Here is a 20,505-nt window from a genome sequence, read left to right on the forward strand (position 1 = left end):
TACAGGTAATAAAAACAGCACGGCGTTGTTTAAAAGCTCCTTCCTTTAAAAAAACGTCACCCCAATCAGTTCACAATGCCTGCTGGGCGGAAGGACAACAAAGAAGGAGCCAGTCTAGTGTTCTGTTGGAAGCCGCCCAGAGTGGCTGGGGAATAAATAAATTATTATTATTATTATTATTATTATTATTATTATTATTATTATTATTATCATCATCTGGGGAGGGCATCCCAAGGTTGTGAGCAGCCGCCACCAGCCTCTTTGAGTCCTTAGGGTCACATAAGTAACTTGGAGCCTATTATACAATGTTCTGAAGACCTGAATGACCTTGCTACGTTTGGGCAAACATTATATAAACACCAGCTTCATCCAGATATGTATTTGGATATTTGGCTGGCGTCTGTTGACCTTCAATGGAAGCTCAGGTGGTTTTTCTTGTGTAGTTAAATGTGCTGTCAAATGTGGCGTTTTCCTGTTGTTTTTTCCTTAATACATTTGCATTGGAAATTAAAAATGTCCTAACAAATAAAGCTAAGCCGTAAGCAGAAAATACTTCCCCAAAACAAATGGTTCACACCCTCACAAACACCCCAAAGCCAGGGTGAAAAGGTGGGTCTTTTAGCAACCTTCAGCACTGAAGTTGATGCATTCCATAGAGAGGGGGCCACAACCGAGAAGGCCCTGGCATGGGTCGATTTCCCCGAGAACTGGAGGAACCCCCTTCCTCAGATTTCAGCTGCTGTTTCAAAGACACCTATTTCTGAACACCTTTCACCTCGGTCACTGCTGCCTTCCGAAAGCCACTCCGCAGCTTCTGCTTTACGTCATGTGGGAAGGGATTGCAAAACCACCTTTCCTCTAAATAAAAAAATAAAATGGGAAGAACTTTCACCTTTTACAGTACTTTCAATTCTTCTTTGGGGTGTGGGAGGCCAGAACTTGATGGGGAAGCGAAGCCTCTACTGCATTCCATGGACAGGAAAGCAACAGTGTAGCTCAGGCATAGGCAAACTTCGGCCCTCCAGATGTTCTGAGACTACAATTCCCATCATCCCTGGCCACTGACCCTGTTAGCAAAGGATGATGGGAATTGTAGTTCCAAAACATCTGGAGGGCCGGAGTTTGCCTATGCTAGCTGACACACCTTCCTGACATGCATTCCCCCCTCCCCCCCCCCGAGCACAAGAATGCGGAGGTTGCCCCACACCAGAGCAACACGAAGGCTGCAGATTTTACAGTGTGTTTCTCTTTCAAACACTTGCAAGTCCACTCTCATGTTTGCAAACGAGGGTCTCTTTGCACACACGGATTTAGTACAAATAGCAGCAACATTGTGGAAAGTGCACCTTCCACACCCCCACCCCACAAGGGATGGGGGGGTTCAATTTTGTGTGTAGTTTAATGAGAAACCACCCAATTCACATTTTAAAAAACCAATATGTGAAATAGACTCGGAGTCGCATAGTGATTTCATGCTCTTTATTGCAGTTCGTAAAACAGGGAGAGAGTCAAATCCCCGCCCCCCACATACCTCAGGCTTTATGTACATTATTTACACAATGGGTTCTCTCTGATTGGCTAATTCAGCTTCCCTCCTACTGGCCAATCAGGTTGTTGCATTCAGGGATCCTACCTGCCTATTGTTCTAGGATCCAAGCTCAGTACGGTAATAAATGAAAATCTGCCCTTATTCCCTTATGGGGGACACAAGAGCCCTTATAGAGTCCTTTGCAGGTTCTCCATTGGTCGGAGAAAAATAACAGAGGCCAACCAGAGAATATTGAGAAGCAAAGCAGCTCGTAAGCCTGATCTTTATTGATCTGTTGCCACAGGGTGCTTCCCTCTCACGCAGGAAAGGAGGAGGACCCAGAACCAAGGTGTGCCTGCCCTTATATAGACATTTTAAATTCCCTGCCCTGGAGCTCAAAACCGCCCCTCCATACATCATACCTACATCACAGAAAAGGTGGTCTACAACAGAAATTTGAATGCTGTTGTTTTTCCTGTCTGCCAGGTTATCTGATTGCCTTTCCTGGTAGTCTGCCCATTCCTTTGAGATGGTGATTTCCCAGTTCCTGACACAATGGGAAGGTTCCCTCACCCCCTCCCTCCTTGCAGAGAAAACATTGGGTCAGTTTGGGAGTCAAAATGGTTCCAGGACTGTTTTCGAGTGCTGCTTCACACATGTGGTTTATAAATTTACATACATGTTTGCTTGATACATTTATGAACATTTAATATATATATATATATATATATATATATATATATATATATATATATGCTTTCGTAGATTTTCACGGGTACAGGAATGCAGGTTTTGGTGTCCTCGGGTGTCTTCCCGTGTAAAAGTTGGGGTGTCTAGGCGACGTTTCGACGAGGTCGAAGATGACGAGTGAGACCTCGTCGAAACGTCGCCTAGACACCCCAACTTTTACACGGGAAGACACCCAAGGACACCAAAACCTGCATATATATATATAGGAGGCTATACACCACACCCCCTCTACAGTATTTATAGGAACTCAAACACTGAGATCCTGCTCTGTTCCAGTAACAAGAAGCCGAAAGCACCAGCCTGAAGATGACGAGTGAGACCTCGTCGAAACGTCGCCTAGACACCCCAACTTTTACACGGGAAGACACCCGAGGACACCAAAACCTGCATTCCTGTACCCGTGAAAATCTACGAAAGCAAATATATATATATATATATATAAAACCTTAATTTTTTTATTTCAATATATAACAACATGCAAAACAAAACAGCTATCCTTTGCAATGCAAACTTCACTGCCACCAGCCCAGAGCTGCTTTCCCCACCACCACCACTTTCCCCTTCACGGGAGGAGGAGGCAGCAACCACGTCTGGCCTCCTCCACAACTGATTGTTCCCAACATTCAGGGGGCAGCCCCCCAAATATTTCATTGTGGGGCTGAAGGGACCTGGGCCCCTTGGAGTTGGCGGCTATGCAGGGGGATGGACTCAGTGACCCCCGTGGGCCGTCCCAACTCCACAATTCTATTGCTCTAAGGTGGAATCTAGATACATATAAAAAAAAACACCTGTGAAAATGCTTTTTTAAAAGAGTTTTGAAAAATATATTGAATTTCCCATGAGCTTCCCATTGCCATCTAGTGTCACATTTGTATAATGCACTTAAAATGCCTGCTTCTTGGGAGAAAAGCAATGACAAACCTAGACAGTATCTTAAAAAGCAGAGACATCACCTTGCCAACAAAGGTCCGTATAGTTCAAGCTCTGGTTCTCCCAGTAGTGATGTATGGAAGTGAGAGCTGGACCATAAAGAAGGCTGATTGCTGAAGAATTGATGCTTTTGAATTCTGGTGCTGGAGGAGACTCTTGAGAGTCCCATGGACTGCAAGAAGATCAAACCTCTCCATTCTGAAGGAAGTCAGCCCTGAGTGCTCACTGGAAGGACAGATCCTGAAGCTGAGGCTCCAATACTTTGGCCGCCTCATGAGAAGAGAAGACTCCCTAGAAAAGACCCTGATGTTGGGAAAGATGGAAGGTACAAGGAGAAGGGGACGGCAGAGGACGAGATGGTGGGACAGTGTTCTCAAAGCTACCAGCATGAGTTTGGCCAAACTGTGGGAGGCAGTGGAAGACAGGAGTGCCTGGCGTGCTCTGGTCCATGGGGTCACGAAGAGCCAGACACGACTAAACAACTAAACAACAAGAAGTCCTAAGAGAGAGCATGAGTTTTCAAGACAGCCTTCCTACTTTTGTCCTTTCCGCTCTTTCGCCCACACTCTGCAATTTCCCTTTTTGCACAGCTACAAGCGTACAGAGGTCCTGGGCCCAGTCTGGATCCTGCAAGGTGTGGCAGAGCGACAGAGCTGTAGCCTGCCTGCCCGGGCTCCTGCTTCTCAGCTTGAAGGACAAATCAAGTCTCCTGCGCCTTTCCCTGCCTGGATCTCCTTTCTCACGAAGAGCCCTGCTTGTCTCCAGAAGTGGGAAGGAAATTTGGCACCGAGAAAGAGCGGCTGAGGGATGCAGAGATCACTTGCAGCTGTTTGGAAAGCAAGGGTGTGGGAAGGCCCCATGCTTTGAAAAACTGCCCAGCTCTGCCTCATTGCAGACAGAAGGGATCAGATCCCAAAAAAACAGATTATCTAATAGATCTGCTCCCCGTCCTTTTCTGCAAAATGCCACCCACCTCCCATCCCTCTTTACCCTGACAGCCCAGCTGCAGGCTGCTGTCTAAAGCTTTTGGGTATTTGCAGCTGGGATTTCTGACATCCTTGCTCTGGGTCTTTCCAGACTGTTCCTCTTTGGGGGGGGGGAGAGATTCGGTCACATTCCGGCAAACCCAGGTTGCACAATCAAAGTTAATCTAGCCGTGTTGCACAAGCCCGTTTCTCCAAAATCTTGCATTTTTTTTCTCCGATAAGGGAAGTGATGAGGAAACCCCTGGGCAGTGTCCGATAGCATTTGCTTGGCTCAATGTCATCTAGACTCTCCCTTCAAAAAAATCAGGAATAAATGCTGAATAAGCAGGCTCTCTGAAAGATCAAGGAGGGGAGATAAATCCCCCCAAAGCAAGAATGTTTATTCGGACAGTGGTTCCCAAACCTGTCTGAGCCTCTGCCCCTTCAGTTCTATAAGCCTCTCCCCAGCCCCCAACACTACAGAAAGCATTGTTCAGAACAGCGGTTTGCCCGACTCACTAAGGAAGATAAGAACACAATAAAATTCAAAACTGTTAATTGCACATTTATTCAAAATCCAATTATAAGTATTCAGTTTAATCAATTCAACAAAACGGATGAACTTGAGTCCGTGATTCCAATGTTGGGAGCCGCTCCGTTCTAGGAGACCTTGGTGAGCATGGGATGCCCAGGTGTGCCAGGCCCACAGAAACCGGTCTGCAGGGGGGAATCAGGGAATCAGGAGAAGGCCGGGGGGGCGGCGGCAGGGAGGTCCTCCCCTCCTTTGCTCTGGTTCTGATGGCTATTCACCCCTCCCCATCTCAAGCTCCCGGTTTCTTATTTCTTTACCTGCATGGAAGAAGATGTGGGAACAGAAAAGGAGCTTTGTGGGGGTGCATTTTGTGGAGGGGCTAATAGGCCACACGGCAAATGATGAGGTCCTTCACCCCAGCTAACTTTTCTGTTCCTGGCTGCAGGTTTTGAAGCTACCGTATTTTTCGCTCTATAAGACTCACTTTTCCACTCCTAAAAAGTAAAGGGAAATGTGTGTGCGTCTTATGGAGCGAATGCAGGCTGCGCAGCTATCCCAGAAGCCAGAACAGCAAGAGGGATTGCTCCTTTCGCTGCGCAGCGATCCCTCTTGCTGTTCTGGCTTCTGAGATTCAGAATTTTTTTTTCTTGTTTTCCTGCTCCAAAAACTAGGTGCGTCTTGTAGTCTGGTGCGTCTTGTAGAGTGAAAAATATGGGACTTTCCACTAGAAGATGGAGATGATAGAGGAGGAACAGGAGGAGGAGGAGGAGGAGGAGGAGGAAGAGGAGGAGGAGGAAGAGGAAGAGGAAGAGGAAGAGGAAGAAGAAGAAGAAGAAGAAGAAGAAGAAGAAGAAGGAGGAGGAGGGGAGGGGGAGAAGGAGGAGGCGGAGTTTCTTGTCAGGTCTTCTGCAGCCTCTGGATTTCTGTGAGGCACAGAAACCAGCCCAAGCGTCTGGGGAAGCATTGCAGAAAGGGTCTTTGGGTCCTTTGATTAACAATGGCAAAAATAAACATTTGGGGAGAGCTGCTGAGTCCCAGGGGCAGAGTCATTTGCACAGCTGTCAGTTCCTGAATCAGCTGGAGGGGAAATATTTTCAGGGTGGATGTTTCCAGGTACGAACTTCCATTCTGCTCTCTGTTTCTGCAGAGGACCAAGGTATTAAACATCAACCCTGAACGCCGCCGTGAGACTCTCAGCGATAGTCATTGCAGGGACTTGACCCCTCATCCTTTGGGTGCAAGGACAGAGCCCTCAGATACTTGAGGGTTCAAATGCACGCTGGCTTTGGGACATGCAGCATCAGTAGGATTGTATTGCCATGCAGAAGTGTGGCCTCCTGCCCGGGGCAGGGGGAGGGTTTGCTAGCCAGTTACTAACCAGGTTCCTAATGGGATTGGTGGACTGGGATGGGAACAGGACAGACTCTCTCTGCCCTGAAAGCGACCGTCTTCCATCGCATCTGCTCAGTGGAAACCACAATGATGGCTGGCTTTGGGGGTGGGTAGTCTCCTGCCCAAACAGAGCTGCACACCAGCAACAAGAAGAACTCTTAGTGATGTCCAACAACAAACGGCAACAATAAAGGCTTTCCCTTTGAGACATGGTGCAGTGGAGACCCAGGAATGTATCCAGCATAAAAAAAAAATGGGTGCAGAAGGCCCGGCGTGGCAGGACCCAGGATGGCCCCCCGGTCTCACTGGGTGGCCATTGCGTCCGTCAGGCTTCCTGTGCTGTGATTCTCCAGATAGAGAATCCCCGGGGCCTTCTCCTGAGTCCAGGCTCCTTTGGACGATTCCATGGGCAAGGTGGCACTTGAGCTCAGAGCATCCTCAGTGGAGCTTTGGGAATCTGCATCTTCGGAGGAAAAACTCCCGTGCCTGGAGAGCTGGAAGTACTGGGCCGCCTCTCTCTTCCTGCTGTGTTGGCCTCTCGCGGACATGGAGAGGCCATGCTGCTTGGTGGAAGGGAAGCTCTCGTAGGGGGCTGGCACCTTCTTGGTGTTGGGGGAAGAGGCACAGGGAAGGGTCGGTGGAGGGCAGTCCTGTCTTGTCAAGTGGGCACTTCTGGGGGCTTCTTCGCCTGGGTCTGCCTGAGCTTCGGGGCCCCCACATTCCAGAATAACGTCCAACGAAGCAAGGTAGGCCTCTTCGCTGGCCTTCACACCCTTCAGCATCCCACCACCACATGAGGGGACCTCTTGGGAAGCCTTGTCATGGACACCAGTTCCACCCATATCTTGGGTCCTTCTGACATGCTCTGTTTTCTCGGCTTCTGTTGATGCTCCATCTAAGCAGACATCTTCCCCTGAGAGTTTGGTAGCTGGGATGGGATCCGAATCTTCTGCACCTCCTTGCCGAGCCTCCTTGGACCTGGCAAGGGCATCTTCGAGGAGCTGCCTAGCTTCTTGGCACCTCTCCAAGGCGTCGTTCCATACGGCTAGACCCCTCTTGCTGCGCACACTGGAGGCCTGCACCTTCATCTGCTGGAAGGTCTCAGTGGAGAACTCCCTGGAGAGTTTCTGGAGGGCATCCTCCATATCTCGCTGGGCTTGGATGCTCTTGGGCTCCTCCTCTCTGTAGATCCAGGTGGCCTGGTGGCGCTGGCAGTCCAGGTTAAACTGTTTGACCTGGGGGGCAAAAACACAGGACAACCATTCTTACTTGCTCCTTCCAGGGCTTCATGCTGGCCCATTTTCTCATCCTTGCTATAATTTCTCACCAGGGATGTGGTGGTAGCAGATACACCCCATGTCAAAGGCCCCATCTGCCTCAAAGATTCCCACTTCCTTGTTCCAGTTCCCTTCACACACCCAGCCTCCCTCCACCATATCCTTCAGCTTTTGGGACATTCACCTTGTCGCAGAACTTGTAGAGGTCCAGGAGTGTCTCCAGCTCTGCCCCTTTCATCTCCATCTCCATGTAGAACATGGTCAGCTTGGCCTGGAAAGCCCTTTTCGCTGCCTCAAAGGCCTCCATCTCTGGGAACCTGGACCCCTGGACCTTGCTGGCTTCCTTCGACAGAGACAGACCCCGGTTGTAGTGGACCTAACAGGGGAAGGAAGGACAGAACATAAGGAGAGTGTGCTGGATGAGGCTAGTGGCCCATCTGGTCCCACCTCCTGTTCTCACAGTGGCCGACGAGGTGCCCATTAGGGGCAACCTGCAAGCAGCATCTGAGTGCAGGATCTCATCCCTCCTGCAGTTTCCAGCAACTGGGATTCAGAAGCATCGCTGCCTCCAACTGCGGGGGCATTCTAACGGGGGGGAAATGGTCTGCAAAAATGTGCATGTAACTGGAAGTAACAAATAGGCTTAGGGGTAGAATAAGGATACGTGGCAGTAAATATTAAGAATTAGAATATTAATAAAGGAGAAGAGGTTAGTAAATGAAAGGAGTTAATGTTATGTGATTACCCAAGAACCCCTCCCCAAAAAGAACCATCGCATAACTGACCTAAGCGGGACGATTAAAAACTGTGTAGAAATGAATTATCAACCAAAAGTTTGGCGTATGGAGATCCGGAAAAGAATAAGGGCTTTTGGAATGGCGCAGCAATAAAAAGGGAGTCGCCATGTTGGCAGGTTCTGTCGAAAGACTGATGACTGAGGAGGAGGAAGCTAGGGATCTGTTTTTATATGGGATTTCTGGCAGAACCTCCTCAGAAGACTGAGAAAGGGAGTGAAAGACCTGTGAAGATTAACGAGTAGACGGCAAGAGTGTGTTTATTTATGGAAGTGATGAAAAGCGGCAGCAGTCTGAATATGACCCTTGGATGAATGGAAAAACCCACACAGGACTACAGTTGGTTTCAACTCGCTTGTGGAGACTATCAGAGGTCACACAGAAAAAGGAAAAATATATGAAAACAACAAGAAGAGATGTGGAAAACAACAAGGAAGGATTGGATAGAATTGTGAACATCATTTGGACAGATTTGTGGACATCAAAGCAGCAGCAACAAGATGATTGGATCCCTTTCGGAACTTGAAATATGGGTACCCCCAACAAAAATTTAAAATTTGGCTTTGTAATTTGTAATTAATGTGATTTGATATGATTGGTCTGTTAATAAAAATTATTTTTTTAAAAAAAAGGAGTTAATGTTATTAGAAATATGAACTTGGAGAACTGTTATAAAGGTGATATAATGAAATTCAGATAGAGGGGATTCGAGGAAGTCAGTTATCAATGTTATGAGAATTAGGTATTTGAAGAAATAAATTTTCTCTGTGTTTAATTTTATTGTATTGTAGTGTGTTTTTCTTTGTTGTGTGTTTTGTTATGTCATTTTGTGATAAATGTGGAAAATCAATAAAAAAAAATTGGGGGGAAATGTGCATGTAAGGAGAAATTGCATATAAACCAATGCATATTTGAATAATTTCGCACCAAAATGCCCAGCCCCTTTTACATTCTTATGTTCATATTTTTGCACCTTATTTTCATTATTATATGCGTGTTTATGCATCATTTCCACTAATACCTGCATTTTCTGCACATTACTTGGGTGAAGCCCAGTTTTCCCAGTGTGCGTTTCTGGTGCAAAACAGGCAGCAGGGAGATTCGGCCAACGTACCGAGGCTTCTTTGAAGAATTCCTTGAACCGCTGGTGGGACTCTTGGGCCGCCTCCCAGCTGCCCTCGGCTGCAGACCCCGCCTCGCAGAGCGCCGCCTCGCCTTCTTCGTCGAACCACAAACTGAGCTGTGTGAAGAAGCCAAGGTTTTAGCGGCAGGACGCAAGAGGCGGCTTCTTGGAAGGAACTTCCTCCAGGGAAAACCTGTGACTCCCCAATCAAGGAGCCCAGATCTTAGGAACAGAGGAAAACTCACTTGAGACGACCTAGCTGTGTGCTGTCAGCTCTGGCTGACAGCCGCTTTCCAGGGATTCAGGCAGGGGAGATGCCAGCAACTGATCCCTGAACGCAAGGAAGATCTTTCTGACAGTAAGAGCCGTTTGACGGTGGAATGGTCTCACAATCCTGAGCTACTCTTCATCCTTCCACCCTCAACCATCCAGGCAGAGGCGACAGAAGGCAGAATCAAATCCTGCCAAATACCGTATTTTTCGCTCCATAAGATGCACTTTTCTCCTCCTGAAAAGTAAGGGGAAATGTCTGTGTGTCTTATGGAGCAAATGCACTGGATGGCAGAGGGATCCCTCAGATGCCGCTGCAGTCGTGAGCTGAGGGATGCCTCCGCAACCGGACCCATGGCTCCCGTCTGTCACTCACTGTGAAGCCAGCAGAGCAAGAGCTGCTGACACGCTCTGCGCAAGCGAGAGCTGCGCAGAGCCTGTCAGCGGCTCTTGCTCTGCTGGTTTCACAGCGAGGCTGTGCTGGTCCAGGGGGGAGGTTACCGTGGGGCGAGGTCCAGGACCTGAGTTGAGGGTCGGCAGACAGTCCTCCTCGGGCGAAGCGGGCTCCACAGTGGGAAGCCGGGCAAGGACAGGAACTCTGGGGGAAACAGGACTGGATGCTGGCCGAAACAGCTCATCAACTTCTGTCCCGCTTTGCACGGCTCTCACGTTGCTTGCCCATCCCTCCTCCCACCTCACTGTAAAGCAAGCAAAGCACCTGTTCCGGTGTCTCCTCCCCCTCTTCTTGCTCCGCTGTCGCCGCGCTTTACAGCAAGGCGGGAGGAGGGATGGGCAAGCAAAGTGAGAGAGAAGCCATGTAAGCGGCTCTGGCTTTGCTTGCTTTAAAGCAAGAAAAGTGAGAGCTGCTTACACGCTCTGTGCAGAATTTTTTTCTTTCTTGCTTTCCCCTCTAAAAACTAGGTACGTCTTATGGAGTGCAAAATACGGTATTCTCTTGCAGGGGGTTGGGTAAATGATTCTTTGGGCCCCTTCCAACTCTGAAGTTCTGCGACTGCTGACCGTTCCCAGCCATTTGGGTCAGGCAGGCACAGCCGTGGTTGGTCAACCTTGGGTGGGTACCACTTGGCTGGGGCGGGGGGTCCTTGCTGACCTTGCCAAACTCCACCTCCAGCTGTCGGATCTTCAGCAGAAATTCCAGGTGCTCCAGGCAGCTGTTGGATTTGGTGACCAGCATGTGGACTTTCTCCTCCACCAGGTTGTAGAGGGTCAGAGCCCGGCCGATGCTGTTCCTAGCGAAGAGAGGGGCATATTAGGGAAGGTGCTTTAAAAAAGAGGTGCAATTTGTACAAAAGCGCTGAAGAATTTCAACAAGAACTGGGTTAATTGGTGAGGAAATTCAAAAAAAGATGTAAATTTGTTCATGTATGCCACAACGGCTGCAAGAATACTTCTGGCCCAGAAATGGAAGCAGCAGGAACTTCCTACACTGGAAGATTGGCAGATAAAGATGGTTGAATATGTGGAGTTGGCAAAGCTGACGGGGAAGATCCCGAATCGGCGTGATGAACTGTTTCAAAAGGACTGCAGCAAATTTATATTTTATATGAAAGAAAACTCTAAACATTTGAAAACGTTTGTAGGTCTGAGCTGAAATCTTTGGTAATGTGAAAATGGATTTATGTAATGAAAATGAAATATGGAAAACTTAATAAAAATTGTGATTTTTAAAAAAAAATTCAACAAGAACTTTTAAATAAAGGAAATGTGGAGAAATTGAATTTGAGTGTGAAACAAGATTTGGAATATCCTATAGGCCCTATTTTTAACTATGGAAGTTTGGTAGGAAGGAATATGATTACCGTTGGGTTGGAGCTTCCTCGAGATCTGGTTTTCAACACCAAAGACTATCAAAAAGACCGGCAGAGGGGACATGAAAGAGACTTAAGAGCCTCGGATTTAAGATCTCCGGGTTGACGGTTTTCCGAGATTGATGGACTTTTGCTAGGGGCCGAAACCGGGGAGGGGATCTGGTGGAAGAAAATTGGGAATTTAAAGTGTATATAATATAATTTGTTTCTTGTTTTTTTTAATGAGAGATGGGAAAATCGTGGAATGGAATCCTTTTTGACCCTAGGGGAAGCGTCTTAAGAATAAGTACAGATATATAAGTTTTGATGAGAGTTAATATTGGATAAAGTAAAAGTGGATGGTTATTTGGTGAAAGAAAGAATGGAAAATTATAGTATAATAAGATAAGATATAAGGATAAAAATAGGATGAAGGATTTGTTGAAATATTTATATGAATTAGAATATAAAGAGGGGAATTATAGTATGCTAAGATAAATTATTGGGATAAAAACAAAGTTGGAAGGATTTGCTGGAATATCTAATTGAATTAGAATACAAAAATGGGAGGCGTGAGGAAGTCAAGGAAATAAGTGAATGTAAGTAACTGAGTTAAAGGTTTGACTTGTTTTTTTATTTCTTTTATTTCTTTTTTCCCCTCTTTTTCGGTTTTTTGATGATGTCTTTTTTGTCTATGTACTGTTTTTTCTTTGTTTTTTCTTTGTTCTCTTTTTATTCTTTTTTTTCTGTAACCTTTAAAATCTTAATAAAAATTTATTAAAAAAAAAGAGAGAAATTGAATTTGAGATTGGAAAAATGTGGAAGTGAAAGGAACTGCAGTAACCCAAATCGGGTTGCAAGGAGGTGACTTTTCTCCCCAGACCCAGAGACGGCCTTGAGGAAGCCAGAGCTCCCCCCTTGCTTTCATACCGGACGTTGGGGGAGAAGCTGAGCCGGGCTGCCTCCTTCCTCAGTTTCGCCAGCGTGGCCCCACCTTCCCTCTGCAAGCTCACCAGATGCACATTGCGCAAGACCTTCTGCATCAGCAGCTGGTGCCTCTCCATTTGATGCTCAACGTCCTGCGGAACAATGACCCACATTAGCCACATTCAGGTCTGTCAATGGCCGTTAGCCCTGAAAGCTCAAGAAAACCTCCATGGGCAGAGGCAGTCTACCTTGGAATACTAGATGCTGGAGACAGATTGGGGCTGGGGAGAAGCTGTCTTTGTAAATTTCCCAGAAGCTTTTGGTTTACTGCTGTTGAGAACAAAATGGAAATGAACTGGGGGGACCCTTTGCCAACCTGGTGCCCTCTGGCTTGCATCTCCCATCCTGCCAGCCTGCAAAAGGGTTGGCGATTCTTGAACTAGGCCGAGCACTTCTTAGATTATTCTGAATGAAATAAAACGGCATTGATGAAATTATTCCACACCATAGCTGTCAACTTACAGATTTGAAAATAAGGGACCAGCAGCCTCGAAAATAAGGGATCAGCAGCCAGAATAAGGGATTTTCCAAGCACAGGTATGTTCAACTTCTGAGCCCCTCTGAGCCAAAGGCAGAAAGCCCAGCCAGAAGCCAAACGAAGCCTAAAGCGGTGGTTCCCACAGCGCAGCAACCCAGCAAAGGGGATGCAGCAAGGGAAACCACCGTCACCTCTCCGCTGGGAAGCGCTGAGCAAAGGCGAGTCCCCAGGCAATGCGGCCCATTTGATTGGCACAAGGCATGCAAGCTCCACCCCCCCCAGTTGTTCTTAGACTCCTTATTGGGTGAGCAATGCAGCCAAGCAACACAGTTGGAGCCTCCCTCCTCCCTGGCCGGCAGGGAGGGAGGGAGGGAGAGGAGCTGCTTCCTTTGAAACCCGGGAAATTTAAGGGACATCATCAATAAGTGGGACACGGCGCTGGGATAAGGGACTTTACCGCCAAATAAGGGACGGTTGACAGCTATGTTCCACACTGTTGTAAGCTCTGTGCGACAGGCAGCTCACCTTTGGGACAGACCACAAATGAAGCCATCACAGCTCTCACCTGGAGGAAAACACAGTCCTTTTCTCATGGCAAAGGACTGCATCACACCATTGACTCTCCCTATTGCGCTAGTAAAAGGGTCAGTGCTAATGCTATGGGAATGTTTCCCTTTTCCCTCCCGCCTGCACTGTCCCCCAAACTCAACTCCGGAGCAGATTTCGGAAGCACTCAGCAGGGAGGGGAAACGATCTGTTGTGCAAGGAAAAATCATTGCGCTGCATTTTTTGAGGTCCTAACATGTGTAAAAAATCACTCCCAATGCTTCCTTGAGGTCTTGGGGGGGGGGAGAGACACACAGGGGGAGGAGGGGTTACCTGCAGGGTCTCCAGTCTGCCCCCCTTTTCCAGTTCTTGGGTGGTGTTCTGCAGCAATTCGGAGGCTTTTTTGAGGTCGCTCACAAACTGGTGCATCTTCTAGGGGGAGGAAGCACAGGCAGGCAGCCGTCAGATAAAATAACCCCAAATAACAAGTTGTGACACATGGTTAGGAGAGGGCAAGAAGCAGGAAACTGAGGCAGGGAGATAGAGGAGGGTGGGATCAGAGAGGCCAAAGCTGGCTTTGCGCCCGCAGAAAAGAACAAAATGGTGCCCATCACCTCAGAAGCTGAGCGGACTGACAGTCGACTCTGATGATGCAGTAGAGGCCTGCAGGCTGGAGGATGGGTATTCTACCCCCCCCCAATTAATTTTTAAATTAAATTTTAGTAATACAGAAAAAGAAATGCACCCCAGAAAGACATACAAAAATAAGGCTACTATTTATATACATAAACACATAAATACTTCCCATCCCCATATCTTCCCAGCACCACACCCTTTGACACCCATTTTGACATTCCTAACTAATATTTTCTACTTTACTCCTTTAATCTAAGCATATCAACCTATTCTTTCTTGAACAGTGTTTGTCCATGTATTCTTCAAAACATTGCCATTCTGATCTGAGTTTTTGGTTTGTCTGTCTTCTCATGTATGCAGTTAGCTTTGCCATTTCTATAAATTGACTTAGTTTGTATAGCCAGTCTTCTTTTGTGGGTGTTGGTTTGCTCTTCCATTTGCTGGCAGATACTATCCTGCCAGCTGCTGTAGCATATGTGGTGTGGGTGTGGGTGTGGCTGGAATGTGGTTTGTTTGGTTGTTGTTGTTGTTTTGCTTTTGTTGTTTTTAAGGGATGGCATCCAATTTCGTTGCACTTGTGCAATGTTGCACTTGTGTAATGACAATAAAGAATCTATCTATCTATCTATCTATCTATCTATCTATCTAAGAAAATTCCTTTCTTTTTCTGTGGTATATGTTTTCCCAATAAGCCTAATAAATATGCCTCTGGTTTCTTTTGTAAAGATGTTTTAAACATTTTTTTGAGTTCTTCATGAATCATACCCCAGTAGGTCTTGGCTCCACCATATATGGAACAATGTTCCTTCCATTTTTCCATACAGTCGTATCTCGAGTTAAATGTGCTTCAGGTTGAGCATTTTCAGGTTACGCTCCAAGGCAACCCGGAAGTAACGGAGCGCGTTACTTCTGGGTTTCACCACTCACGCATGCGCAGATGCTCAAAATGACGTCATGCGCAGAAGCGGCGAATCGCAACCCATGCACATGCAAATGCGCAGTCGTGGGTTGCGTTCGCTTCAGGATGTGAACGGGGCTCCGGAACGGATCCCGTTCGCATCCTGGGGTACCACTGTATTTCCAACATAAATTAGACTTCTGTTTATACATATTGGCAAGCTTTGATGGTGTTAGGTACCACCTGAAAAACATTTTCTTGAAATTCTCTTTTATGGTGTAGCAAGTGGTGAACCTAATATCTATCCACCAGAGCCTTTCCCACTGTTCCAGATATTTAAAAGGTGGGGCGTTTCCCTGCTAGCTGCAGAAGCAGCCCTGAAATCCTGAGCAATGCAAAAGGAGAAGATGGAGAAAGGGGAAAGAGGAAAGAGGAAAGCAGCAACGTCCACTGCAACAATAGGCACCTGGAAGTATTGGACCCACTCGCCGTGGCAATAGGGAAAGTGGCCCTCCAGGGCCGGGGTCAGCTGGCTGCTGTCAACGTGCCGCCCCAGGGCCTTCAGGGAGCTCAGCACCTCCATCTGCAGGGGGGAGACCACAGCGTCAATATCCCCCAGCATTTCTTTATTTTATGAATCCAGTTTAACAGACCAAGTCAGCTAACACAAATTTCAAAATAGCAAAGTACCGTATTTTTCACTCTATAGGACGCACCTTGTTTTAGAGGGGGAGAACAAGAAAAAAAAAATCTCCCCCTCTCTGCTCAGCGCCCCTTCAGCGAAGCGGCAGGAGAAACGGAGCCCCTTCCATTTCTCCTCCCGCTTGGCTGAAGAGGCGCTGTGCAGCTCTCCCTCTCTACTGAAGCCAGGCGAGTCTTGCTCTCCTGGCTTCAGCGAAAGGAACCTGAAGCCTCCGGAATGCAGCGGGAATTCGCGCTGCGCTCCAAAGGCTTCAGGCTGCTATCCCTGAAGCCTGGAGAGCGAGGGGGGTTGGTGCGCACCGACCCCTCTCTCTCTCCAGGCTTCAGCAAAAGTAACACGTAGCCTCCGGAGCGCGGAGGGAGCGCTCCTTCTGCGCTTTGGAGGCTTCGCGTTGCTATCGCTGAAGCCAAGGAGCCTGCATTCGCTCCATAGGATACACACACATTTCCCCTTCATTTTTGGAGGGGAAAAGTGCGTCCTATAGAGCGAAAAATACGGTTTATAAAATACACATTTTTAAAAGACTGAGCAGAGTTGTTTTAAAAACAACAACAGCTAGCACAAGAATGGAAGAATGGGGAAATCCCAACGAAAGAACAGCGGCAAGAAAAATTGATGAGTTATGCAGAACTGGCTAAATTGACATACAAACTGCGGAACAAGGACAACTGGGACTTTAAGGAAGAATGGGAGCTTTTTGCAAATTATCTAACAAGACAACAAAATGAACTGGACTCCTTGGCAGGGTTTGAATAAACATACACAAACTTATTGGTTGATAATATAATAGAGATAGATAGATAGATATAGATAGATAGATAGACAGACAGACAGATAGATAGATAGATAGATAGATAGATAGATAGATAGATAGATAACGTAAGGATATGTATAATTTTATAACATGCAGAGAATAATATGTGCTGAGAAATCAGAGAGAGGAGTTGAGGGAAGTCTCGGGGGGAGGGTTTGATGGGGTGGGGGGAAAGGGGGCAATAATGAATATGATATGTTTTGGTATTATGTTAAGCTGAAATTGCCAATAAAATATTTTTTAAAATAACAACATCAATTATTTTCAGGCACAATAGTAAGAGGCCCAGCAGTATAAAAATTGGAGAAGGAGAGGGCTGGTGTAAAATCAAGAGTTTCAGTGTTTATACTCGGCTCATTTCCCCCCCAGCCCATTTTAGGTCCAGTTCAGTCTTCACCAACCTGACGCCCTCCAGATGTTTTTACTACAACTCCCATCAGCCACAGTGAGCAGGGGCTGATGGGAGTTGTGGTTCAAAAACATCTGGAGGGCCCCAAAGCACGTGAGGAGAGCCCTGCATCTCCATGTGCAAAGCATAGCCCTTCTGGCTAGTAGCCATTGGTAGCCCTCTGCACCACAAATTTGTCTAATCCTCCTTTAAAGCCCTCCAGTTGTTGGCCATGGCTGCCTCTGGTGGGAGGGAGTTCCACAGTTTAACAATGTGCTGCGTTAAAAAGGGATTTCCATTATTCTCAGCCGGTTGGCAAAGCCTGTGCAGTTAGTTAGCGTGAAACAGGTGAGAGTCTGGGAGGTGGGGAGGGAGCAGAGAGGGGCCCCCGCCATCCATCGCCGTGCCACGCTGGAAACGGGAGCCTGCCTGGGGTCCTTTCTAGACACACACGGGGAGCCGAGGGTATTTCAATCACTAGCAGCAGAGGCCGTTTATCAAGCTCATTGAGATTTCCCATTCCATTAATTAAACCAAGCAGCATTCATAAAAGAGCAGCGAAACCCTCCCAGGGCTGAATTATTATTTTAATGCCCAAGTCTGGCCTCCGGAGCTATAATTGGGAGAGAGAGAGATGGATTTGCTGCGGGAACTCATTAGGGCAAAGCAGAATCGGAGTCATTATCTGGGCTGGGAGAGGGAAGAGGGCAGGAGCGGAACGGAGGGCACAGACTGGATGGATTTGGGGTGGGGGGAAATGGGGTGCCATGGGGACGTCCCATTGCACAAGCAGTGGTAGGATGCTTACAGCACAGGAAACAAGTCAATATTTAAGGCATAGGCTGCATCTGGTTCCTTAGGGGCCTGACAGAACGCTAGGCTACACGGACCTCGGAGTGCACTCAGCAAAGTCTTGGATGGGCAGAAGTTGAACAGGTGAAGCTTGAATTTTGCTTGCCATACAACAGGCGGCGAATGAGGCTGACTGCATGAAAGTGTGAGAGGACAGCTGAGAAAGCAGAATGAGCAACCCAGGAGATCAGGTCCATCGCTCTTGTGGGGGAAATGATGTTAGGAGTGTGGGGTGGAGGAGAGAGGAGAGCACATCTGTTATGTACTGAGCTGAATCCTAGAACAATAGGATCCAGAATGCAGCAGTCTGATTGGTCTGCAGAAGCCACCCAATCCAGCTCCAGGTAGAAGTGAATGAGCGACCTGATTGGCCTGCAGGAAAAGCCAATCAGGCTTCTGGAGGAGGTGGATCCGCAACCTGATTGGCCTACAGGAGCAGCCCGGAATTAGCCAATCACGCAGGGCCCATTGTGTAAATAACTAGACGTTTGGGGAAAGTTTCATTCATTGCTACTAGGAGCTGAAAAGAGCATGAAATTCACACTCTGAGTATATTTCAGCATCGAAATAACACGATGCTCTGGGACTCACCTGCACGCCAGGTAGCTTCTCCAAATGTGAGGCTGCCTCCTTCTCTGCCAGCAGGAAAACAGTGTGGATGGAGCCAGGCAGGGTCTTCTGCAAGGAAAACGGGAATCCAGGATGAAATTTCACCAAACACCAGCCTCCCTTTCGCTGGCTTCCCAAACCGGGTTTCCCAGCCACCTTGATTCAGCCCTTTATCGGTTATCCCCACAGAATATGGTCCCTGGTTTCTCTAGAGGCAGGGCAGCACAGCGGTGAGAGAGCTGGGCTGGGACTTGGGAGAGACCAGAGTTCAAATCCCAGCTCAGCCCGGGAGCTCAGCCTCTCAGCCCAGCCTACCTCCCAGGGTTGTTGTGGGGGTTAAATGAGGAGGAAGAGAACCCCGTAGGCCACACTCAGCTCTTTGGAGGAAAAGCTGGGGTATAAATGTGATAAATAAAACCAAAATAAAATTAGGTTTGCATTGTCTTCCTCAGTCTCCTACAATTTGCCTATAGTTTGTGTGTGGGAGAAGGAAAACAAGCATTTACATTCTGGTTTTATAGAAATTGTTCATCGTAAAAAGTGCTTCAAAATGATTATCCTTCACAGAGGGAAGAAGAAACTCAGTCCCAGGTCTCATCCCATGAAAGTTATGCTTGTATTATCTGTACTTAACAGATCTGTTTTTTATATTATTTTAATTATATCCTTTTAATAACTTTTTAACAATCGTCCTTCATGTGTTTTTAGCTTTTTCCATTTTATTTGTGCTGCTTTCAATTGTGTAGGATGCCTGTTTTTATATTACTTAAATTCTATCCATTTAATTACTTTTTAATGATCATCCTTCATCTGTTTTTAGCTTTTTTCCATTTTATTTGTGCTGTTTTAATTTGTGTAAGCCGCCTTGAGTCTGGGGGAAAAGGCAGGATATAAATACATTTAATCATTATTATTAACATTATAGTATTTAAAAAAATATCTGCTGTACCTCTGTTTCACCACATGAGGGCCGTGAGGAGCCGTTCATTGCAGTTTGTGACATTAGGGTGACTTAGGGTGAAAAAAGCCAGCTGCTCCCTGCAAACTCCCCCCCCCCCCTGGATTCTTCCCACCCACCTGAGATTACCTGGACGGATCCGAGGGCGGCAGAGAGGGCAGGCGATGGCATCTCCTTTCTGGCATCGATGAGAAGCGCCAGCCCCGAGTCCTTCGACTGCTTCCTGCAGGATGGAAAGAGATGCAGAAAAACTGAGTCTGGAGGAAAGGGTGGTTTTTACTCCATGGTGGGAGATAGACATTGTTGCACATTCTGGCTCTATGGAGGGGGAGCCAAGGGGGCCACCCCCCAAAAATAATTTTTTTCAAGGAGTGGGCCAGACCCCCCCTCTATTTTGCGGCCTGCGCAGTGCCGGATTTACATATAAGTTCAACAAGCTCTAGCTTAGGGCCCCACTCTCTTGGGGGCCCCCAAAAAATTAAAGGAAAAAACAACTGGATGTACATTTCTAAAATATAAGATAAAAAACCAATAAAATAAAACCTACATCCCATTCCCAGGGATGGGATTGATGCAATATATTCAGAACAAAAGGCTAAATTGATAGTTAACAATGTCGTTACAGAAGAGTTCAAAATTGAAAAAGGAACACGACAAGGCTGCCCGATCTCCCCTCTGTTATTTATCTCGGTTCTGGAGGTGCTCTTGAACATGATCAGAGGGGACCGGTTGGTGGAAGGGATTCAGGTCGGAGCGAAACAATACAAACTTAAAGCTTTTGCAGATGACCTAGTTTTGACTCTGCAGGAGCCAGAATCTAGTACGAAAAGAGTATTACAATTGATTCAGGACTTTGGTCGGGTGGCGGGATTTAAATTAAACAAACAGAAAATCAAGGTGTTGGGAAAAAATTTGACAGATACAGAGTCAGAACGGTTTCAGAGAGAAACAGAACTAACTATGGTTAAAAAGGTAAAGTACCTAGGGGTAAACATAACAGCAAAAAATCTGAGTCTATTTAAGGATAACTATGAAAAATGTTGGTCTGAAATTAAGAGAGACTTGGACAGTTGGACAAAACTGAAGCTTTCTTTGTTAGGCCGAATTGCTGCTATTAAGATGAATGTATTGCCAAAAATGTTGTTTTTGTTTCAAACACTACAGATTGTGGACAAGACGGAGTGCTTCCGGAAGTGGCAGAAAGATATATCTAAATTTGTCTGGCAGGGCAAAAAGCCCAGAATTAAGTTTAAGATATTAACAGATG

General features: G+C 46.9%; 1 protein-coding gene across 1 annotated transcript in view; it reads right to left on the bottom strand.

Moving 5' to 3' along the window:
* Positions 1 to 5,659: 5,659 nt before the first annotated feature.
* Positions 5,660 to 20,505, bottom strand: part of KIAA1755 — a 31,639-nt gene continuing 16,793 nt past the window's right edge. Inside the window, exons 6-14 of the mRNA XM_081867519.1 lie at positions 19,368 to 19,461; positions 18,263 to 18,349; positions 15,381 to 15,497; positions 13,714 to 13,812; positions 12,300 to 12,448; positions 10,673 to 10,811; positions 9,283 to 9,408; positions 7,559 to 7,750; positions 5,660 to 7,332 (exon numbers count right to left, since the gene is read on the bottom strand). Of these exons, the coding sequence (XP_081723645.1) occupies positions 6,400 to 7,332; positions 7,559 to 7,750; positions 9,283 to 9,408; positions 10,673 to 10,811; positions 12,300 to 12,448; positions 13,714 to 13,812; positions 15,381 to 15,497; positions 18,263 to 18,349; positions 19,368 to 19,461 (1,936 nt within the window). The 3' untranslated portion in view covers positions 5,660 to 6,399. The remainder of the gene's footprint in view (positions 7,333 to 7,558; positions 7,751 to 9,282; positions 9,409 to 10,672; positions 10,812 to 12,299; positions 12,449 to 13,713; positions 13,813 to 15,380; positions 15,498 to 18,262; positions 18,350 to 19,367; positions 19,462 to 20,505) is intronic.

Source organism: Podarcis erhardii (assembly GCF_964252035.2).
Source record: "Podarcis erhardii genome assembly, chromosome: 6".
Classification (NCBI taxonomy): domain Eukaryota; kingdom Metazoa; phylum Chordata; class Lepidosauria; order Squamata; family Lacertidae; genus Podarcis; species Podarcis erhardii.